At 51.4% G+C, this 23,070-nt stretch overlaps 2 protein-coding genes across 4 annotated transcripts in view; one reads left to right on the plus strand and one right to left on the minus strand.

The window, feature by feature from the left end:
• ASTN2 (astrotactin 2) overlaps positions 1 to 23,070 on the minus strand; it is a 257,628-nt gene that overhangs the window by 79,986 nt on the left and 154,572 nt on the right. For both annotated transcript variants that reach the window (XM_052669629.1, XM_052669630.1), the window contains exons 16-17: positions 22,009 to 22,188; positions 1,924 to 2,189 (exon numbers count right to left, since the gene is read on the minus strand). In XM_052669629.1, coding sequence (XP_052525589.1) covers positions 1,924 to 2,189; positions 22,009 to 22,188 — 446 coding nt within the window. The remainder of the gene's footprint in view (positions 1 to 1,923; positions 2,190 to 22,008; positions 22,189 to 23,070) is intronic.
• TRIM32 (tripartite motif containing 32) lies at positions 10,196 to 17,218 on the plus strand. 2 transcript variants are annotated; one of them, XM_052669632.1, is made up of 2 exons: positions 10,196 to 10,282; positions 12,479 to 17,218. In XM_052669632.1, exon 2 carries the CDS (start codon positions 12,546 to 12,548, stop codon positions 14,487 to 14,489), a length of 1,944 nt encoding a protein of 647 aa, XP_052525592.1. In that variant the 5' UTR covers positions 10,196 to 10,282; positions 12,479 to 12,545; the 3' UTR covers positions 14,490 to 17,218. The 2 variants fall into 2 exon arrangements, with proteins under 2 accessions (XP_052525592.1, XP_052525593.1); XM_052669633.1 differs by lacking the exon at positions 10,196 to 10,282 and adding an exon at positions 10,551 to 11,632.

Here is a 23,070-nt window from a genome sequence, read left to right on the forward strand (position 1 = left end):
AGCAGCTCTCCAGTGAGCCAGGGTGGGAGGAGGAGGCTGCTGCTGGGGACAGGCAGCTCTGGCTCCCCAGAACGAGGAGAACACCTTCCAGCCATGGCAGGGTGGCAGTGCCATTTGGGAGAGGGGCTGGGAAGAGGAGCTGGTAGTGAAAACAGTGGGTGCTCTGACTCTGCTGAAATACCTGCTCGGTTTGCAGAGAGAAAGAAATGATTCTGGTCCTTGCTGTGGATACAGCCATGCCAGGTCTCTGGAGTTCTGGAAGGCAGCAAGATAGGGCTGCTGGGAGGACTGGAGGAGCACCAGTGTGGCCATGGCCAGGAGGTGGGGGACCAGTCCCAAGCAGGCTATGGAGAGCTTCTCAAGTGAAAGTGGAACAAGGGAAAGCAAAAGACAGAAGTGGGAAAAGCATGAGGAGAGAAGGAGAAAGGGTGTCTGGGGATACTCAAAGGATAGAGGAACAGAATTAGGGAAGTCAGGCATGGCTGTATGGAAGAAGCAGAGGGGGGTTAATAGATGGAAGAGCAGAAACAAGATCAAGGTATGGACAAGAAAGGATAGTCCCTATAAGGGTGCCAGGAAAAGAATAGGAGCTCTTTTGCCCATGGATCTGGGGGGAATGTGGAGGGGAAGTATCATTCTTGGTGGTCACACCTCTATTTGCCAGGATTGTTTCCAGACCTGCAGCCCTCTCTGTCCCACCCACAGCTGCTGCACACTGGCTCACTCCAAGCATCTTAATCAAGTGCAGGCTCAGTACTAATAAGTGACTTTAAGCAGGTCTGTCATTTCTGGGTTTGGGGGGCCGCACAGAGAAGTGGGGGCTTGCAGGGAACAGAGAAAGTGGGAAATAAATCTACCAATGATTAACAATGGAGCTCTCACAGGAGGAAGAGGAGCCGAGCCCCAACAAAGGGTCACCTCCAGCTCTGCTAGTCCCTCCTGGAGTAACAGTGACCTCCTGTGGCTGCGGGCCTGTCCCGAGGGGCTGCTTATCCCTCTGCACTTGTGCTGTGCAGAGCCCAGCAGGGCTTTGGGCTTTCCTGACACAGCACATCCCAGAGGAAACAGGGGCTTGAGGCCCAGCTACTGTGACCTGAGGGGCAAAAGGAACACCTACAGCACCAGCTCACAGCACTGATGTTGCTGCAATGCAGGCACCGAGAAGCACATTTGTGAGGGCTGAGGGTGACACAAGGACATCAGCTCTAGCACTACCCTGATGCTGCTCCAAAGCCCTCTCTGTAAAGAAATGTTTCCTAATATTCAATCTAAACTCTCCTGGTGCAATCTGAGGCCATTTCCTCTCATCATATCATCACAGAATCATTAAGGCTGGAAAAGACCCCGAAGATCTAGTCCAACTATCCACCTACCACCAATATTACCCACTAAATCATGTCCCTAATTGCTACATCTACCTTTTCCTTAGACACCTCCAGGGTCAGTGAATCCATCACCTTCATAGGCAGCCTGTTCCAATGCATTATCACTCTTTCTGGGAAGAAGTTCTTCCTAATATCCAATCCAAACTTCTCCTGGCACAACCTAAGGCCTCTGCCTCTCATTCCATCGCAGTTACCTAGGAGCAGAGGCTGACCCCTCCTCGCCACAGCTTCCTTTCAGGTATTTGTAGAGAGCAGTAAGGCCTCCCCTAAGCCTCCTCTTCCTCCTCTGAACAATCCCAGTTCCCTCAGCTGCTCCCCATACCACCTGCTCTCTAGACTCATCATCAGCTTCTTGGGATGTGCCCCAGCACCTCAGTGTCTTTCTTGTAGCAAGGAGCGCAAAATCGAACTTGAGGTGCAACCTCAACAGAGCCTTGTCGATCCCTAGTGGTCGGTCCCTGCCCACTAAGACTGAGGAAGGCAAGCTGAAGAGGCGGTGACTGGAAGGTTCGCAGCGGTCCCTCATCAGCTCACTCACCTCCCTGGTGTCGTTGTCCTGGATCAGGGCATACAGGGGCACCACGCGGTTGATCTCCAGCAGGACCGGCGTGGGGCTGAGCTGCTCCTTGCCTGGGCGCCGGCACAAGTGGCACGTGGACGGGCAGCGCCCTTTCTCCTCGCAGTGGATCTCCACACCTGAGATGAGGTGGTCGTCAGAAAGCATCTGTGCTGTCAGCAAGCCCGAGAGATAGGTGATGAATGGCATGGATTTCAATTCCTTCTTGTTCCCCAGCTCAGTTGTTTCTGGTTTAGAAAGAGAATAAACAGCGTTAAACAAATCACAGTGCAGTCCTTTCCCCAAACCCAAACTTCACTGCAGCCGGGGTAAATGCAGCTGCTGAAGGTATGGGCCAGGTGGGAGCAGGAAACCAGAAAGGTCAAGGAAAGGAGGAAAAAAACAGGACTCGCAGGTAGGTAGAAAGTGAGAGCATTCCAGCCACACACTTGTAGAGTGATGGAACCGACTGAGTTCTCTTTCCTCTTTTTCGTAACTTGTGTCTTCACTTTCTACACTTTGAAATGAAACAAAACCACTGAAGAATATCTTTCCTGTCAAAGAGAACCTTCTTCAAAGGAGATGGGACAGGGAGCCAAGTGTCCTCGCGCTGCCCTAACATCAGATCCCTCCAGTGCCTGCAGTCCTTTGCTCCCTCGTCTGAGTGACACATAAGCCAGGGCACTGAGAACTGAAGCGGGCTGGCAAATGGGCTCAGTGTAGGATGAACACCCATGGCAGGGAGGTAAGAGACAGAACAATCTCACTGCAGAGGGAACAGGCAGAGTTATTTCTAACACCAAGCTGTGACGGTGCTGTTTTTGGGAACTATTCAAGACTTTGAAACCCACTGCGAAACTTACCAGTGGTCTAAACCATAAGGAAACAAACTCAGAGCCTGACTTTCCTTGGCCTGAATGCTTGCTAAGGTCCAGGAAAGCATTGCATCTGGAGGTACCTGACAAGAAGAGTCAAGATTCCCATCTTGGTGCTCTACACTGCTATTGAAACTGTAACGGTAGAATCTCCTCTTGGGTTGACTCAAGAAGGAGAGCTGACCTTCATAGCCTGGAGATGGGCCTACAGAAGGCTACCTTGCTCATCCTGTGCCTAAATAGCACACCCATCACCATGCATTGGACAAGGAGACAGCTGTTGCCTTCAGCAGCAACTTCCCCATCCTTCCCAAGAAGGAGCTGCACAGGAATGAGCTTTGTCTTAATACCCTTGGCTTGCACCGACATGCAGCTGATCTGGCAAGGCACTTTATCAATTAGAAATACAAACACAGTATTCATTCATTATTCTTGAAGCCCTTCAGGCTAGGGACAGCCCCTCCTCTTCTGTCTGGCTGTCAGAGAACACTCACATGCACAGGATCAAAGCTGCCATGGAAGAAGGAGCAAATTCCAACCAACTCATCTTCAATGTAATTTGGGGGGATAGTTGCTAAGATAAACTAAAACAAAGCTGTGAAGGAGGTGTCTCAGTATCTAGGGAGACACTGGTGTACACAGACATGGAAAAAGAGTCTCAGAGCTGGTTCTCGGACAGATTATTTTCTGGGAGAATGGCTCCAGGCAACTTCAAGCTTCATAAACCATCAAACTGTGCTCAACTGGGTAGCTCACAAAGAGGAAAGCTGTGAGGAGAAGTCATGAGCCTCTTCCTGCTTCTGGATAATGCTAACTCTGGTTTTAACACAGCTACTAAACCACGTTTAGAAGAAGGAGACAACAGTAACTATTCTGGGCTGCAAAGCTGATTCACCAGAGGTCAAGCAGTTATTTAAGAGATCTTCCAGGGGAAGCAATTTTGAGACATGCTCTAAGGAAAAACATGATAATAGAAGAGAAAGTGGAATCATTTATCTCTTGATTGGCAATAGGATATCGGACTTTCCTTCCTGAATTGTTGTCTCGACAGCTACAAAGTGCTGGCACCTACTGGCTGGCCATGTAGGATGGCCAAGCTCCTGACCACATCTGACTGCTTTATTTGAGGTGCCTAAGCTCCCTGCTCTGTGCTTCGCAGCCGGTGTCTCCTCTACTTCCAAGCATGGGGCACACCATACATCTGCACACGGTGTTTCTGCTCTCAGGTGCCCTGAGAAGTCAGGCGTGTGGACTGGGATGGAGAAGAGGAAGAGCAGCCTTCCTTCGGCCTCCCCAGCTGTTTGCTGCTTCTGGAATGAGCAAGCAGAGGTAAGGAGCAAAACAACCCTGAGCAAGGAGAGAATTAATTCCAAGGGAACCCAGCCTGAACACGAGCTCGTCCAGCATGTCCTGCACTTCCAGACCCCTTGTTTGTCCATCGCTCCCAGAAATAGCTGCTGAGGCCAGCATGGTGGACGTGGTGGCTTAAAGAGCTCCCCAAAGAGGCTGGCAGGGAGGTGAGGGCTCAATGGAAACACAGGTTGGGTAAAGCCATTTCAGGAGCAGCAGTCACCAAATGGAGCTGCGTGGTGGAAAAGTAGAGGTCTGCAAAAAAAGGTAGAAAACCAGCAGCTGATCAGGGAGGCTGTGTGCACAGCACAGCTCCCCTCGCAGAGCAGCCAGGCTCTCAGCCACGGAAGATTGATCGTGGAGCCAGGTTACTCATGGCAGACTTGTCAGCAGTGCAGACTTCATAGCTAAGGTGGAAACGGGTGTCTGCATTTAATCCTCTTTATTGCAGTTGAAGCTCCAGTCACTAAGGGGAAAAGGAGTGCTTTGTAGATTGGGTTCCTGGGGACGTAAGGGGTTACTGCAGCTGAAGTTAGCAGTTCAATGTGCTGGGAACTAATTCATAGTGCTCCCTTGTATCGAAAAGGCTCTGGGTACAACTCCAAATAAGGAAAATGAAATAGGACATGGCTCAGCAGAAGGAAATAGGCTTCACTGCCAAATCACCAGCTCTCATCCAGACAAGTCTTGGAAGTCATCAGTACTGGAGTGCAATCCTTGGTAGCTTTTGTGGAATGAGCTTTAGGGGCTTAAGTACAGTCCTAACAAAATTAGGTTACTGAAATCTGGGAGATATTTTCCCCTCAAGCACATGAGATTATTCCTGGACCTGCCACTGCAACTTAAAGCAAAGAAGAGCTGAAGGGTCCCTGTGCCTCCCTCTCCTGTCCCTCAGAGATGGCTTTGAGGTATCTGCCTGGCTGCCTGCATGCACGGATCCACTCCCCATAGAGAAACCCGACGGGGAGCTGCAGAAGCCCCACACACCACTGGAGGATTGCTCTGGCATTTATTGCCTTGTTGCTGACACAACAGCTTGCTGGTTTCTTCTTAGGCTCAAAAACCTATGGCCCAATTCTACTCCTGATGAAGTCAAGGGAAGGTTCTGTTGTTGGGTTAAAGAGAATCAGAACCAGAACCAAAACATAACACTAAAATGCCATTCCCAGTTACCAGGGAAGCCAACAGAAATGCTCCTGTTGTCTTCACTGCAAGCTGGGCTAAGTCCTGAGTATCTTCATTCACCTTCATTGCTTAGGTCCACATTGCACAAGCCCCGTGCACGACTGGGTGACCTCCTGGAGCGCTCAGATCGCTCTTCCAAAGCCCAATTCCCAGGGACGGGCCTTGCAGGTGATGCGATGGGTGCTGCCCTGACCCAGTCTGCAGGATGGCAAGGCTCAGCAGTGCAGGGAACGGAGGGCAGGGGGATTCCTTATCAGCCCCTGGATCTGAACATGCTTTCACTAATGCTGCTGGCAGCTCAGGGAGTCCTGGCAACATCTGTTTGGAAGCACAGGGCTGCGGATGTGGTTAGATGCATCACGGCAACTTGTGGGATCTATTAGTTTGTTTGTTTGCTTGAAATATGTATTTAGAAAAAGAAACAACAGCAGCACAACAAATAAAATAGCCTTCTGCTGTCAAACCTTGTGTAAGAAAGGAGGGTGAGCAGCACAGAGCGGGCAGAGTTCTGATCGCCTGCTCCAGTGCACAGCTCTGCCCTGTGCTTCACCAGGACTCAGCTACAGGGGTGGGGAAGTGCTCACAGCATTAACAGCAGCACCTCCTAGTGCTTAGACCAGAGGGAAGCACAACAACGCTACTAGAGCAAAAACCAAACACAACACATAAATCTTTTGTACTGGAGTGTTGCTTTGCCTTGAGAGCTCCCAGGAAGAGCAGGTTTTGCTAGCAGTCCAGCATTCTATACTGCACTTTGCCAAAAGATCCCAAGTCATTCCAGAACTGGGGATCACTAGGCTTCCCACAAGAAGCATCAGGAGAAGGATGTGGCAGCTCTTCAGCAGCAGGAAAGCTTGGAACAAGCTGAAGCTGTACACAGAATTCACAGCACAGATCCTGGTAGGGATACCTCCAAGTTAACCCACTGACACCAACAGGATGCTCTGCCAGGACAAAGCTGGTAGCTGGGCTTCGCATTTCCTAACAAGGCTGAGTTATTTCTGCTCCACCTGTCCCTTCCACCTCCCCCTGGCTGTGCAGGCCTTGCTGCCATGGGCAGGGTGGGATTTATGGCTGATACAGATTCACTGGCACAGGCTGCTGGTTTGTTACCGGATAGAAAAACAACCCTTCTGTCGACAAATCCATCGAAAGGGAGCTAGAAAAAAAATCAATAGCTGTGTTTGCCTGGGAATTTCTCTTGCAGTGAGATATTGTCATTGCAGGATCCAACAGGTCTGTGAGGAGCTCAGCCAGCTTTATGGCTGCCCAGTGCTAGTGATGGGCACTGCAAGGAGAGCGGGGGTGTGAATGCTGGGGGATGCAGCACCGCACTGCTGTATGCAAGAAGCACAGCACCAGTCTCTGCTGCCAAGCAGGGCATGCTGTAACAGCTGAACCCCAAGCAGTGCCTGCGTGCACCGTGCACATGCACGGGTTGTGAGGAGCATGGGATCCCTGAGAAACCACTCCCCATCTTGTGGGATCTGCTCCGTATCTTTCAGGCCATGCAGCCACCCCGTGGCACGGCATCCTGCAGCTTAGGTCTGAGCATCAGCACGGTCCGTCCAGCAAGGAAGCAGCACACGAGGGCTGCCCCGCTGCTGCTGGCGGGTGTCCGTGGGAACCCCACGGCGCCGGGCTGCCGTCCCCATCCCCGCGGGACAGCGGTGGCCGGAGCTCCGCGAGGACCTGCTGCCCTCTGGTGGCACGGAGCAGGACGGCAGGCACCAGCCCTCCCCTCCAGGGAGACCCACGGGTGCGGATCACGCCCTGTCACCCCACGGGGAGCTTTCCTGAATGGCAGAGCGTGTTATGGCGGTGGCCGTGAACCCATTCCACCCCACCGCATCCACACAGCCCCGCATCACCCAGCAGCACTGGCTGCCCACCCAACTTTGGTCCCCACGTCAGCATCCCTCTGCGAGCACCCGGCTCTGACTGCTGCTTGCAACCCACATACAGCTCGATTAGCACAAATGTAAGCTCAGTGTCCAGAGATTCTTCCAGTCCACGGGCTTGAACGAGCCTCACTTGATGAACATGATAACAGAACCCAAAGATCCAGACAGAACTTGCTGCACCCAGACCCACAACTGCATCCAATCGGGCCCCAGCTGCACCACCAGGCAGCCCTGGGAGGTGGGAGCAAACCCTTCCCCATGCTCAGCTCATCCCAGTGACACACTGGAGCTCAGCAGGTTCATGCTGAGGTTTGTCACTGAAGGCCTGCAGCACAGCACAAAAGATGCAAACATAAATCTCATTCAAGTTCAGGTTCGCATCTGCTCTGCTTCCAAGTGCCTTCACTGCCTGCTTTGCTCTCTCTGCTGTTTCCCAGTTGCTGCTCAAGTGAACAAAGTACATAGAGGATGCACTGTGGTTTCCAGTACAAGGGTTGGGCACAGCCCCGTGGCTGCCAGCATGGCACACATGTGCCATCCTCCCCATGCACAGGCAGGCTGCAAACAGCAATCACGGCAAATGGCTGAACTGATGGCTCACCTCTTCCACAGATGGAATTTCTTCATGCCACAGTTCTCCACCTGTGCTCCCGCAGAGGATGCCCCAAACCTAGACATTCCTATCAGATACAGTCTGGTTGCTAAATTTCACCTCTGATTACAGCCAGCAGAACCCATCAGATGGGAGAAGAGAGGCCAGATAGAAAGGTCAGAGGGATGGAGAGGAGGAGGGAAGAGGTAGGAGGAAAATGACTGATTATATGATTAATGACTTTGCTCATTAGTCCTGTGCCTGGGTGATAGAACCACCCTCCTCTACTTCCAGGCATAAGCAGCAGAGGGATCTGAGCGAGCACACGTGCTGTGAGCCAGTTAAAATCTGTAGAGCAAGAAGGTGGTGGCAGGAGCTGCCTCCAAGGTGACTCTACCCTTCCTTGTGTTTGGGAAGGGTTACAGGGCCTGCCCATTGCACAGCATGCATTTCCACTGCAGCAACCAAGACTGCTAAAGAGAACGATGGAAAGATGGAGGGCTGGGCACAGACGTGACAGATGTTACAGGAGTTCACACAGAAAGCTATGCTACCTTCTCTTTTTATTGTTTACGGAGAGCTTCACAAACAGCAGCCTCCACCCTACCTGTGCAGCAATGTCCTTTAGAGGCCTGGTGGGAAGCAAAAAGCTGCACTTTGCAAGAATCCTGCATAACGCTCTCAGGGATGCAGTCCCACCAGCTTCCCACCCCAAACCACCCCATGGACCCGGGCTGCTGCTCAGAAAGGCCACCCATCACATCCCATCTGCACTGAGACTGAAGAATGACCGGCTCGCTGGTTGCTCAAGTCCTGACCAGGGAAGCAGTGGTGTTCAGCAGCCTCACTGACACACTATGGAAAAGACACTGCCAAGCAATTCTGTTTTCCTCTGAGGCATTCAGATGTTACGACACATAAAAAGGAGAGTAGTGGCCACAGGTTTTGCTGTAAGCTCTATCTGTTCTCGGCATGGTGTGGCAGAAAAGAAGGAAGAGGAGGGAGGTACCTCAGCAGCAAGCCTCCTTTCGCAGTGCTCCATCCTCCAACACGCCTTCTCCACCTCATCCACCTCCACTCTTTTAATCTTGACTCACCAACCGAGTCCCTAAAACACAGCACAGAGCCCGCAGCGCCCATCTCTCACTTCAAGAACAAGGCAAAGCATGCTCTCCCCTGGCTGAGGGGAAGCACAATGCCCCACAAACCTTTCCTTTTCCACTACTGCAGCTGCACCACTCTCAGCCACTGCCCCAGGACCCAGACTACTGCGGGAAGGAATGAATGCCAAGCAGGACGTGCCTTGTGCGAGTCCTTGAATGTGACCACAGCTGCACACCTATTCACTGGTGATATTTGTGTGCACTGCCCAATCGACTGATTGCATTTGCCATTCTGCATCTAAAAATAGGCAGTTTTGCACTGGGAGTCTGCAGGCTGCTTCCAAGTGAAGAAAAACAGATTTGTGGCATGAGGCAACACACGGCATGCGAGCAAAACCCGACCACGGCACAGGGCTACCCCAGCATGAGGTGGGACCAAAGGAAGGCTGTGGCCTCATGCCACGTGATAACCATGACATGACAGCAGCCTACAGCTCCTTCATGGTTGCCTGTACCTCATCGTGGCAGCCTGCAGCCCCTCATAGCAGCCTGCAGCCCATCACAGCAGCCTGCAGCCCATCACAGCAGCCTGCAGCCCCTCATAGTAGCCTGCAGCTCCTCATGATGGCCTGCAGCCTCTCATAGCAGCCTGCAGCCCCTCATGGCAGCCTGCAGCTCCTCATGATGGCCTGCAGCCCCTCATAGCAACCTGCAGCCCCATCACAGCAGCCTGCAGCCCCTCATAGCAGCCTGCAGCCCATCACAGCAGCCTGCAGCCCCTCATGGCAGCCTGCAGCTCCCCACAGGGAGCGGAGCAGCACTCAGCTCTTCTCCCTGGTGAGAGCAACAGGGCCTGATGGCATGGAGCTCCACCAGAGCAGGGTAAGGTGGGCGTGGGGTGGGCGCGGCCCCCGGGGCTGGCTCTCAGAACAGGGTTGGTGCTGCGTGGAGCTGCGGGGTCCTTTCCCACTCGCGGTGTTTTCCACGTTTCCATCACCGCGGTTCTGTGGCTCTATGAGCCGCGCAGGGACCTCAGTACAAAGTGCTGCATAATAAAATGAGGGACAAAAAAAAAAAAATAAAGGCTTTTACTTTTCTTGAGGGAAACATTTCGAGTGCTGTTTGGTTTTGGTTGTTGTTATTTTTTTGACAGAAACACGCGGCACGCCAGCCCGCCCGCACAGCACGGACCGCTCTCGGCGCTGCCGCCCCTTTTCCCGCTCGTTGCGGGGCCGCCCCTCAGGACTCCACCTCCCAGCGCGCCGCGCTGCACACGTGACGGCGGCGCGAGGCATGCCGGGGAGCGGCGCGCGGCCCTGGAGCGGCGAGCAGGTAAGGAGCAGAGCGGGCCCCGCGGCGCGTGGCGCCCCCTGCAGGCGGGGCGGGGAGGGGTGGGCCGGGCGGCAGCACCCCCAGCACCGCACCGAGCGCCGGGGTCGCACCGGCGCCGCTTCGGGCGGCGCGGCCGGGCCGGGCGGGAGGAGGCGCTCCTCCAGCGCTGCGGGGCCGCGCACGGGGCCCGGCCAGGCCTCGGCCCCGCGGGCAGGCGAGCCCCGGGCTTCCCGTTTTCTGTGCGGGAGGAACGGCCCGACGTGGGGTACAACCGAGGGAGGAGAGCGCTGAGGGGTAACAGCGCTGCCAAAGCATCGCGGCGCTGAGACGCGCGCTGGCGTGCGATAGGAGGGTTGTGCATGCGGTAGGTGGGCTGTGCGTATTAAAAGAACATCACACAAAGCGCCCTTCTAACCGAGCCTGAGTTCAAAGCAATGAAAACCCCGTGCTCTATTTCACATTGATGAAAACACGCGATCTGACGGCAGCTCTCTCTGCAACCCCTCGCCTTCCCCAGCAGCTCCTCCTGCACTGCCAAGGAAAACAGCAGTAACAAATCCCGCATCCTATGCTGAATTCGTAGACCTTGTTTTAAAACACCGCTCTCCACCCCTCAGAGCAACGTGTCTGATCTGCACAGCAGTGCCCAGGCTCCTTTCTCTACAGCTGAGGTGCTGCTCAGCAGGAAAGGAAAGGCTGTGAAGTGCTGTGGAACTCCAATGGTGCCACCTGAGAGCCAGACAGCGGCTGTGCCCCCATTTGGGGTCAGCTCCCAGCCTGGGACCCCACCGGTGGAGATCCTGGAGCGCTCATCCCTGCAATGTGGGCTGATAAATTCAGATTTTTTTTTTTCTCTGTATGAACATAAAGAACTTTCCTTCATTACAGCTGTCTCCTTCCACTTGAGCAAACGCTAAACTGAAATACACTGAACCTTTCTGTCTGAAATGCTCCTGAGGGCGAAGCAGGCAAACGCAGCAGGGAAGCAAGAGTGCTGCGTGCATGCAGCCATTATTGGGAAGAAAGCTTTCTGCTTGCTTCCCTCTGTGACCAGCTCTTCATTTTAAAGACTAACTACTTCCTTCCCCTCCTCTCCCCCTAGAAGAAATGTTTTCTCCCCATTTCTTTTAACGGCTAAGCAATGCAGTAGCAGAGGTATTGAAACTCAGTCTGCTGAATAATAACTTAATGATGTGAACCCTGTTCTGTTCCTTTTGAATGGATGGCTGCTTCAGCAAGGAAGCTGCTGGGATCTGCTCCCTGCTGCGTGGGATGTGAGGATGAAGAAACTGGACTGAAGTTGAATGGCAACCACGGTGGTACAAAACTGAACCAAAATACAAGAGTGAAGTCAGTGCTACAAGATTATGGAATACAGAGAAATTATATGCAATTAAGCTAAGTTCAAGACCTGAGAGTGAACACATGCAGCCTGTATTATCAAGCATTTGGAGCTGTCTGGTAGCTCCATTTCTGCTAATACCTGATACAACGCTGCTGCATCAAGCTGTATTTATTTGCATGATGCAGCATGGCAGAGGTTAATGAAGTACACTGGTTTAAAGACATCAGCGCATGTTTCCACTATAAACAGTCAATCACAGACCAAGTGGAAGCTGACAAATCATTCCTTCTAGGATTGCCTCCTGGCAAACATATGAAACCTTGAAAATTTATTTTGGCTTTCTAGAAAAGCAGTTTAAACCAACCACATTTATTTTGTTCATGTCTGATGTCTTATCTGAATGCAGGTCTCCAGAGGTGATATATTAATGTCCTAAAGCATTGCACCATCTGGTTCTTCTTTTGATGCGCAACATTTGAACGCTTGGTTTAATCTCTCTGGATTTCAGAGTAAATTATGTAAACTCACAGGCTTGGCAGCCAGGAGATGGGCACCATGAGGAGATGATTCAGTCATCAATATATATTGGGCTTCCTTATTGCTGCCATTACACTTCTTTCAGTTCTACTTATAAATTTTGCAAGTGAATAATTCATTGCATTGGAAGCTGCAAGTTAGTTTTAGGATTTGCCCACTCTGAGACTAGCGATGATAAATCTACCCTTTTCACATGTGGAAAAGCCAACTGGGTTTCTGTTTTCCACATCTGGGAGATAAATCAGAAATAAACTGCGTGTACATGTAATGCTGTTGATGACATAAATCACATTTTCTTTTTTCTTTCTGGACAGAATTGGGAAAACCTTGGAATACATGCGAACCAGATTCTGCACTGGCTAAAGCTGACTGTGGAAAGCCATGGCTTCTGCCCCTCAGCTCAACTCGGACGCACTCCGAGAGGTCCTGGAGTGCCCCATTTGCATGGAGTCCTTTACTGAGGAGCACCTGAGACCCAAGCTCTTACACTGTGGGCACACCATCTGCAAACAGTGCTTGGAGAAGCTCCTAGCAACCAGCATTAATGGGATTCGCTGCCCTTTTTGCAGCAAAATCACTCGGATCAAAACCTTAGCTCAGCTGACTGACAATCTTACTGTACTGAAGATCATAGACACCACAGGGCTGGGGGAAGTGGTTGGTCTTCTCATGTGCAAAGTCTGTGGGAGAAGGTTGCCAAGACACTTTTGCAAGAGTTGTGGCTTGGTTTTATGTGAGCCGTGCAAGGAGACATCGCACATGCCCCAAGGGCATAATGTCATTGCTATCAAAGAAGCTGCTGAAGAGCGTAGGAGGGAATTTGGGACAAGGCTTGCCAGACTTCGGGAGCTCATGGATGATCTGCAGAAAAGAAAAGCATCTCTGGAAGGTGTTTCTAGTGACCTGCAATCTAGATACAGAGCAGTTCTGCAAGATTACAGCAAAGAAGAGCGCAAGATCCAGGAAGAACTGGCCAGGTCACGCAAGTTCTTCACCACTTCTTTGTCTGAAGTGGAGAAGGTAAATAATCAGGTAATGGAGGAACAAGCTTATCTGCTGAACTTAGCAGAAGTGCAGATATTGTCTCGCTGTGATTATTTCCTTGCCAAAATAAAGCAAGGAGATATAGCTCTCTTGGAGGATGCAGCAGACGAGGAAGAACCAGAACTAACAAACAATCTCCCAGGGGAGCTGATACTTCACGAGGTTGAACTCCTTAAAGTGAGCCATGTGGGACCACTGCAGATTGGGCAGGTGGTGAAGAAACCCCGGACTGTTAACTTGGAAGAATCGCTCATGGAAACTGCAGCATCCTCATCGGCATCGTTTAGAGAGCCTGACTTGGTGCAAGAAGAAGCCAGCTGCACGCCGAATTCCTCCCCAGCCAAGCCGAGGATGCCCGAAGCAGCTGCAAGCATCCAGCAGTGTTACTTCATCAAGAAGATGGGCTCCAAGGGCAGCCTGCCAGGGATGTTCAATCTGCCCGTCAGCCTGTACGTCACTCTCCAAGGAGAGGTGCTTGTGGCAGACCGAGGCAATTTTCGAATCCAGGTTTTCACCCGCAAGGGCTTCCTGAAGGAGATCCGCCGGAGCCCTAGCGGAATCGATAGCTTTGTGCTGAGCTTCCTTGGAGCAGACTTGCCCAATCTGACTCCCCTTTCTGTCACCATGAATTGCCATGGCCTGATAGGTGTGACCGACAGCTACGATAACTCTGTCAAGGTGTACACCATGGATGGGCACTGTGTGGCATGTCACAGGAGCCAGCTAAGCAAGCCCTGGGGCATCGCAGCTCTGCCCTCCGGGCAGTTCGTGGTGACTGATGTGGAAGGGGGGAAGCTGTGGTGCTTCACCGTGGACCGCGGCGTGGGGGTGGTGAAATACACCTGCTTGTGTAGCGCAGTGCGCCCCAAGTTTGTCACTTGTGATGCTGAAGGGACCATATACTTCACTCAGGGGCTGGGGCTCAACTTGGAAAACAGGCAGTACGAACACCACTTGGAAGGAGGCTTTTCAATCGGCTCTGTTGGCCCGGACGGGCAGCTGGGACGCCAGATTAGCCATTTCTTCTCTGAGAACGAGGATTTCAGGTGCATTGCTGGGATGTGTGTAGATGCCAGGGGAGACCTCATCGTTGCTGACAGCAGCCGTAAGGAAATCCTGCATTTTCCTAAAGGAGGTGGCTATAATATCTTAATCCGGGAAGGACTCACCTGCCCGGTTGGTATTGCCATTACTCCCAAAGGACAGCTGTTGGTGCTGGACTGTTGGGATCACTGCATTAAGATCTACAGTTACCATCTGAGAAGATATTCCACCCCTTAACGGCATTTCTCTGGGGAAAGCCCCTGTCACTAGCAGCAGTTCTTCCAGCCTCACTGCAATCTGACAGGAACCACTGAGAAAACTGCACCACAGCCCAACGGGGTTTGGCACGGAAACCATCACGTTTTTTGTTTAGGAACAAAATAACCAACGTGGTGGCGGTCTGCATTTTCTCATTCTGAATCTGTACAATAGAATAGAAGAGCATGAAGGAAGAGATCCTTCTGGAATATTGTTTTTTTGCTAAAATGACCAGTCGCTCCTTAGCCCTTCTCACCTCCTTATTCTGCATTGACTACGTCTTCAACCACTGTACCTTTCTTTGTGCCATAAACACTGACTGACTGCCCTAAATCACCTTCCTTTAGGGGACTAGAGAGGCAATCCTCTCTCGCCATGGTACTCGCGAGGAACTCAGTAGCAGTTGTCTGGGCAACTAGTACAGAAAGCAATTTCTGATTGCAGCACTGCATAAAACAAAATAGCCCTCTTAAACTGCACCGAGATGGAGCTTTACTTTCAAACTGAGGGTTTTCTCTCTCCGTTTTTCTGGTGTTCAGGAGATCGCCCCTGTCGTGCCATTTGTGAACCGTGTCTGTTCAATGTGAAGTGAGTACAGTGCAATCATGGGAGACCGAGCTGAGCCAGAAAACTGCCCTCTGATGGCAACAGGGTTATCATTACTGCTAAGAATTCTGCTGGGGAGTTGGGAGGGGGAGAAGGGTGGGGGTTGGAGGAAAAAATCAGGGGAAATCTGTTGATATTCGGAAGCGTGCTGTTATTAAATGTGTCTTGGGAACTGTCTTTGGGAGGTGTGTCTGCTACCTTCATCTGGGGGGAGGGAAAGGCTGGGGGAAGAAGACTGGGAGGTGGGAGTAAATGAGATCACGCATAACTGTATGTTCACCTGCACCTCACTACCTGCATTCCGGATCGTCACCTTTGCAAACAGGTTTCCACGTGTCTGCACTTTGTATCCCACGATGAGGGTGGGGGGGATTGCTTCATTTTAATTCTTCTAGCACTCCAAAGCACATCCATTGGTGCGTTGCCTTTTTCTCCTTGCACAGCAAATCACAACATTCCTCAGCTTTTTTATGGCACCAGCAGGCCCCAGAGTTCGTGTTCATCACGGCTTTGGGCCAAATGAAGCACAAAACTGCAGCTGTGTGAACCAAGCCCCCACAGTGCTGCTCTCCTCACTGATAAATGTGTACCTCAGTGTGGTGCTGCTTGCCTGGAATAGTTTATTGAAGGAAGGACGCATTCAAATCGGGCACAGTGGTAGCATGTTAATCTGCCACAGATAATAGTTACGCTGCAGTGCATTTATTTGTTGCTATCAACAACATAGTTGCAAATTTGGGGCCATGGCAGACAATATAAAAGCTGATTTTATGGTGGCTGCCATGCGACAGCAAATTGTTTGCTGCTTGTCCTACAACATGTATGCAACAGGTGATTTTTTTTTTACTCTCTCATATACTTTTCCCTGGTGAAGCAGGGAAGGAAAACAAGCCTTCAGAGCAGCTGCTGCTCCAGCCTGTTGCAGGGCAGCAATGGGGTTTCCAGAAGCAGCTCTGGGAGCAGAACCCTTTGGCAGAACTTGTTTTTTCCCTCTCCCTGTTGTGCTCAGCCACAGCACACAGCACAGCAGGAGCCCAAGTGTGTGATGGAGCTGCCCAAAGAGCAGGACAGCATCCCGTTCTTCTCACTGTGATGCACTGTAGAAAGATATTTGAGAAGAAGGTAGGAGCTAAGAGGGGATGATTAGCAGGGCAGATGATGGAAGACACTAAAGGAGCCCAAGGGAATTGAACCCCCCTCCCTCCTGCACTGCTCTGTGTATTTGCTGAGGCTGTCGATATGCACACAACTATTTACATTCCCTGCTTCTCTTTCTGGATGGGAGGGGGCAGTTGCCCGAGGTATGTAACAGCAATTTGGGGAGCTGATCTCATCTTGCATGTATGTTTTTGGGAGATGACTACTATTACTGGCACCTTCTGCAGTTAATTACACTGTAACTCAAGGCATTTTTTCCAGTATTATGGTAATGTCAGTTCCTCTCCTACTGATCTCTTTTAAACATCTCTCCTGTTTCTAAGAACTGCTCCAAGCAGGAAGCTACTGTGGACCTGAATAATTGAAGCAATATTATCTATGATAATATGTACCTCTGTCACTTTCTGTTCCAATGGAATTTTTTTTTTTTGCAATAAACATCACGCTGCCAGCAAGAACGTTTCCTGGTGTGCTTAAAGGGACATAAAAGCTTGTCCAGCAAATGGGCTGAGCTGTTGTTTACCCCGGTCTGTTACTGGGCACGTAGCTCAAACAAAGCATTTGTCATCTGCTGCTTGCTCAGAGACTGGAAAATAACACTGCTGTGCCATGCATTGGTGGGACAAGGCAGGGCGAGGGCTGCCTGGCTGTGTTCTGTCTGCAGCTCTTCTGGGCTGAGGTTTCAGGAAGGGAAAAAGGAAATCTGCTGTCCTTAGCCCTTTCCCTGCCACAACCCGGCTGACTGTGAAGTTGATGCTGCAGAGCTGTATTTCTTGCTGTGGTGCCCCCAGTGTGATGCTGTGATCGTTTGCCGGATGAGATGAAACGGGGCAATTAAGGTTTGTGATGAAATAGTTTTGCTTCTGCTCTCTACCTGGAGAAAGAACTTGTCTGGTTGTACGTATGTGTTCAGTTTTTAATAAAGGAAAAATTGATCCAATTAACAGTGCATTGCAGACGGCTCATTTTGTTATTAAAAGCACTTTGTCTTCTCCCTTTGGTGGCAGGTTGTGTTTCATGGCTGGTGGGAATGAGCCTCGCTAACACAATGGCTGCTCGACCCCTCCTGCGCCGTCACAGTGGGGAGGACAGATCTGATCTCTTGAGCAGCCCTCACGTAACTTCATCTAACACTTCTCCTCCCACCCCATAAACAAGGCCTGGAGTTTCTCCCATCCAACGGCAGCGGTGCTCCTGCACTTTCTGCCTCAGCACTGCACGGCTTTAGAGGCAGCTCATTCACAGGGGGCAGGAGGAGAGCTCACAGCTCACTGGTGGTGATAAACACTGCAACAGCTCTGCGTTCACACGGAGCCAAAGGGGAGCAAAGCAGTGTTGTACTCAGCTTTCAAAGACCTCCATGTGTCACCAGCACATGCAGGCTCCCCCCTGCCACGCAGCACAGCTGCTGATCTGCGGAGAGGCTGTTATTACCCGTGTTCATCTCAGATATGGAGCAGCTCTTTAAACGGCGACGGGCTGCCAGTTTATCAGTTACAGCTTATGTGTGCTGTAACATTTGGTCTGGGCAGCAGCCGACAGCCACGGTTTCGAACGGGGACGAGTGGAAGAGTGCTTCTTAATCAAAGGGGACAGAGCTACAAAAGTAAAACTCCAGCCAGATGCTTTGAGTTGTTTCCATTCTATAGCTGAAGTGATTTTTCTGGGTCATTACTCCATGTGAGGATTTTAAGTTATTTCATTTTGCACAACTAATTACTCGCCTGGTAATTCTGGATTACAATGAGCAGTGCATAAGGTCGCTTAGCAGACTGAGTCACAGCACAGACTTTAGTCTAAACTAAATTTCATGGCAACCAGCTAGATTGTTTTTTCCTCCTCTGAGCAAAATGTCAAAATCTGAGGGTTTGAAATAAACATAATGATCTAAACCACAAGCTGGGAGAGTGTTATAAAGGTAACGGAGTGGTGGTTTGTAGGAGCTTATCTCAAGGATTGGGCAATTCAAAGTGCTTTACTTCTGACCAAGCAGTATAAGGGAAGGCCATTACCACCTTTAATAGGTGCAAAACTCACCTTTCTTCATGCACCTGATTGTGTGTAGGAACTAAAAGCTAAAGGTTCCCATGGACAGTTCATGGCAGTACCAGACCTGAAGGGATGAAGGATTCAGAGCATGCAGAAACAGGAGGGACCCACAGACCCTGCTCTGAAGGATACGACTGCTATTCCAGCAGACCCTTAGGCTGCATCCTATGCCTTATTATGTTTCATGAAGATCCCTGTCTAAACTGCTCAGTTCACAAGAAAGCATGAAATCTGTAACCTCTTACAGGGAAACACATCCAGAGACACATGATCCAAGGGAGATAAGCGAGCAGAGGGTGATGGATGGTCAGGAGGCCTTAGTGAATGTGACAGCAGCTGTCAGCACAGCCCCTCCTGCGTTAGTGAGCCATCAGCTGCCGAGAGGGAGCATCTCTCAGTCCTTACACAGCAGTGTAACACTCTAGTACTGAAAACCTCTTCATCTGTGCCCATGCACACCCCAGGCACCTCAGCCCCGCTCCCAGATCCCTATGGCACAGGAGAGGTGAGCTCTTCCCAGCTGGAGAACACACATCTCCCACGCTGAGGCTCAGCTCAAGGCTGCAAGGTGAGAAGGAAAAGAGTTGTCATTCAAATGCCTGACAAGACGAGACCCTCTGCATTACGGCTGATAACGTCTCCATTTTCTCTAAGTGCCAGAGCACTTACAGACATTTGTTCTGCATTTTGTGTATCGCAGTAGGAGCAAGCGAGCAAGGAGAACGACGCTCAGGAAATCCCACTGGGGCTGTCAGATGGTGCTGCTGGAGCAGCTATGTCCTTTTCCTTGCCAAGCTCTGCTCCTCATCCAGCCAGGGAGCAAGCAGTTCTGTGCAACGTGTGTGTTGGTGAACAAAGCAGCCCCACGGGTGCAGCCCCTCTCTTCTGTGCCCTTTGGGATGGTGTCTCTGTGACTGCTCTACCTCCAGTTTTATTGCTGAGTGTGACATTACTGGGCTTGGCTGTGCCCTCAGAGAACTACAGAACCATAAAATGGTTAGTTTGGAAAGGATCTTACAGCTCCCAGCACCACCCCTGCCATGGGCTGCCTGCCCCCAGCTCAGGTTGCCCAGGTCCCCATCCACAGCTTTGGGCACCTCCAGGGATGGCACACACAGCTCTGGACAGCAGTGCCAGGGCCTCACTGCCCTCTCAGTAAGGCATTTGCTCTGAAATCTAACCAAAATCTCCCCTCCCAGCCTCTTGCCTAGCCCCAGACTGCTCATAGGGAACAGGAAAGCCCCAACACTGTGCAAGCACTGCTCAGCCCCAGCCAGAGCACTGCACTGTCAGCACCCCACATTAGCCAGATGGCAAGCACAGCACTATGGGGCTTCTGTGAAGCTGGTTTGCCCCATCCCAGGCAGACCTGGCCCAATCAAACACAACAGGGAATGGACTGGGTTGTCACATTGGCCTCAGCTGCCAAATGAAGATGTTCTCACAACTGGTGAGAACTTAATGAGGTACCGTCAGGACTAAGCACTGCCTTCAATGACAGGAAAAACGGATGCAGGCTCCCATGGCACAGATCGATGGCCAGGTCGATCTGCAGGTCCCTGCTTGGAAGCCCCTCTGCTGAGCCAAAGCACTGCTTGACTGCACAGAGCCCAAGCAAACAAGCCCTGAAAACAGGATTTTAATCGCTCAGCATGAAATAAAATTTGGGTTTGGTTTGCTTTGCTCACACAGTTCCTAGAGGAGAGCCTGCGGAAGTGTCTGCATTTGTCTGAGCAGGGGCTGAGCCAGCAGCCCGGCCTCCCCACCTCTCATGTTTGCAGGATTCACTCCTGCAGGCCTTTGGATGTGGCAGGCAGCTCCACAGCAGAACAGGGCTCTGCCATCCAGGAATCCCCACAAATCGCCCCACGTAGGGCAGTGTGGTGCCACCCTCACCATCTCTGTCCCCATCCCTGTCCCCAGGCTGCTCCCACTGCTCCAGGAGGAAGCTTCCTTTCGGTCCGCTTGAATACTGTCCCTATTTCCACAGGTAGAGCAGCCCACAAATACTGGCAGCACCTGCAGCTTGCTTGTCCCAAGGACACAAACCTTCTGCCAGCCCCACAAGAGCTGCATCCCTTTCTCCTCCACATGGCTGCAGAAATGGATGCCCAGATGCTAAGCCATGTCACTGGCCGTGTTTTCCATGAGGTCTCAACACACTGATCATGTTCTTTCCTGGTAGCAGCTTCTTCCTAAGGCCCACGAGTTGATTTGTGAAGTTGATTACAGTATTAAAATAATTCAGTACGATGCTGTGAGCATGCCACAGCATGCATTCTGATCATATTTGGTGCCGTTTCAATTAGTTCAAGCCTCTCCTCTCCCCCTGCTTTGGGAGGGGGGAGGCTTTGGGAGGCCCTCACCCTGGCTCTGCTGTCGTACCAAAGGGAGATGATATGCACACACACTTGGAGCAGCACTGGAAGGAGCAGTGGGAGAACGGCAGGACAGAGCTGTTTCTGAGCTGAGACTGCATCCAGAACCATCTAGCTGGGGCTGTTTATCCAGATCCTCCATACAACACTGCTAAAACAAGGACAAATCAGGGGAGAAGCTGAGGATCAAATCCATCTTCCATCAGTGGTGAGCTCTGCCTCTTCACTGGGGTTTCTCCAGGAGAGAGCCCTGGGCTCCTCGTGATGCTCTGCCCATGGAGCAGCATCCCTGGTACCTCTGCAAGAGCCCTGAGCATCCTCAAGCAGCCAATTACAGAACTTGTTTCTTCCACTGTAGCAAAGACGGCAGAGATGAACCTCACCAATCCTGCTGGCTGCCAAAGCCCCATGTCACAGACAGAGCCGTGCACAAAGAACATCAGTGCCAACACCTAGTACCTAAATAACACAGCACAGCCAGAGATTAAACACTCAGATGCAGAACAGGACTGTCCTCCATCCCCTCTGCATCCTTCAGGATTTGGAACAGGAGCTGCTTGGGATCCTTTCCCCATGGATACATCTGCAGAGGGCTGAGCGTGTCTGAGCGCATCACCACATCAGCAGCCATCAGCACACCTCCACTACGCTCCTTCCTGCTAAACAGGGGCACTGCTTTGGCAAACTCCATTTATCACTCTTTAAAAACAAAACAGATGAGTACTGGATGTTACAAACACACTTACAGGAGTGCTGCGCTGGGAAGACAGAGGGAAAATGAACCAGAACGCACTGCAGGAGCTGGATTGCACTGACCACAGCAGCACACAGGATGGGATGGATGCAATGCAAGAGATGGAAGTGATGGAAGCACCTGTCAGCTCCTGAGCCCTGCAGCGTGCCCTAAGGAGCACTGCAGACATTTTCAAGAGAAAAACATCAGGAATATCCCGAGCTCCCTGGAGGAGGGAGATGGATTGGCAAATGGAAGGCTACAGCGATAAGGGAGTTTTTATAAACATAACCTAATTGTATTACTTCAAAGTCCTGAAGTTTATTGCCCTGTTTAATGATGTGTCTCGTTATTTATAGTGTAGCACAATGAGTCTGCTATTGATTTAATACACTTCCTTAAAGACTGTCATTGTCACAAGCAATAAAACGAAGCTATTCTCAGACAGCTCAATTATGTCACATCTCCATAAACCCACCCGCACCCCCGGCTCGGGGCACGGCAGCAGGGCTGGGGGTGAACCATGGCAAGGAGCAATGGAAACACGCGGCGCTCAGGGCACTGCCCTCCTCACCTTTCTGGTACTGGAGCCACAGCTGCTGCTGCACCTTCTTGCTGGGGAAGTGGATGGTGCAGCTGAACTCGGAGCCGTACAGAGCCTCAGCGATGTAGTGGGAGCCAAACTGCTGGATGAAGGAGAGCAGCTCCTCCCGGCTGCTGTCCTTGCTCAGGATCTTCAGGATGTTGGCGAAGCCTGCAGGAGCAAAGCATGGGATGAACAGGGAAACTGCAGCACACAGCCCCCACAGGGTGCAGACATGTTCCCCCTTGCTCTGCTGTGGTTTGCATCAGCTGCTACAATGCACAACCTGTGGCTTAACAGGGCTGAGGCTCTGCCATCCTGCAGTCCTCTCCCCAAGTCCTTTCCCCAAGTGATTTCTCAAGCAGATTCCAAGGATGCACGTGTGTACACACAAACCCTCCTGTGAGCCCAGGCCATCCTGAGGGATGCAGGGACATGGGGCAGTGCTCTCCCCAGGGATGTGCATGGCCTTTGCCAGACCATAACCACAGATGTTGTCTTGATGCAAAGATGGACTTATCACAGAGGGCACAGCAGATCACCCCCAGCACAAACACCCCGTATGACCATTCATTAGGCTTAGAAAAGCTGGGGGCAGCCCAGGGATCAGTGGAGTGGGCTGTGGCAGCTTTGCACCAAGGCAATACCTCCTGCAAAGCCATGCAGACAGCTGGGACATTCCCAGAGCAGTGACACCACCCTGACTGCTCTGCAGAGCCCACAGATCACAGAGGCACTGCTGGAGAGGGCCCCTATTGCTGCTGTGCTTCAATGGTGGAACTGAAAACACTGCAAGAAAATATGTTGCATCTGTCACCCAAACGAGGTTATCTGCCTGGCTGGTTGATTGAAGGAGAAGGGTGGTGGAAGGAAAAAGCTGGAACAATTCATTGTGAGCTGACCCCAAAGACTTTGTTCAGCTCCAAGCAGGCTGCTTCGTTCTGGGGCTGTGCAGCCTGGCTGTGCTAAATCTTCTTTTTTTTTTTCCCCACTTAAAAATAGGTTGATTTCTTAAATAAAAAATGCTGTTTTGAAATGAAAAAGCAAAACATT

Source organism: Tympanuchus pallidicinctus, unplaced genomic scaffold (genome assembly GCF_026119805.1).
Source record: "Tympanuchus pallidicinctus isolate F22 unplaced genomic scaffold, pur_lepc_1.0 scaffold8, whole genome shotgun sequence".
Taxonomy (NCBI): Eukaryota; Metazoa; Chordata; class Aves; order Galliformes; family Phasianidae; genus Tympanuchus; species Tympanuchus pallidicinctus.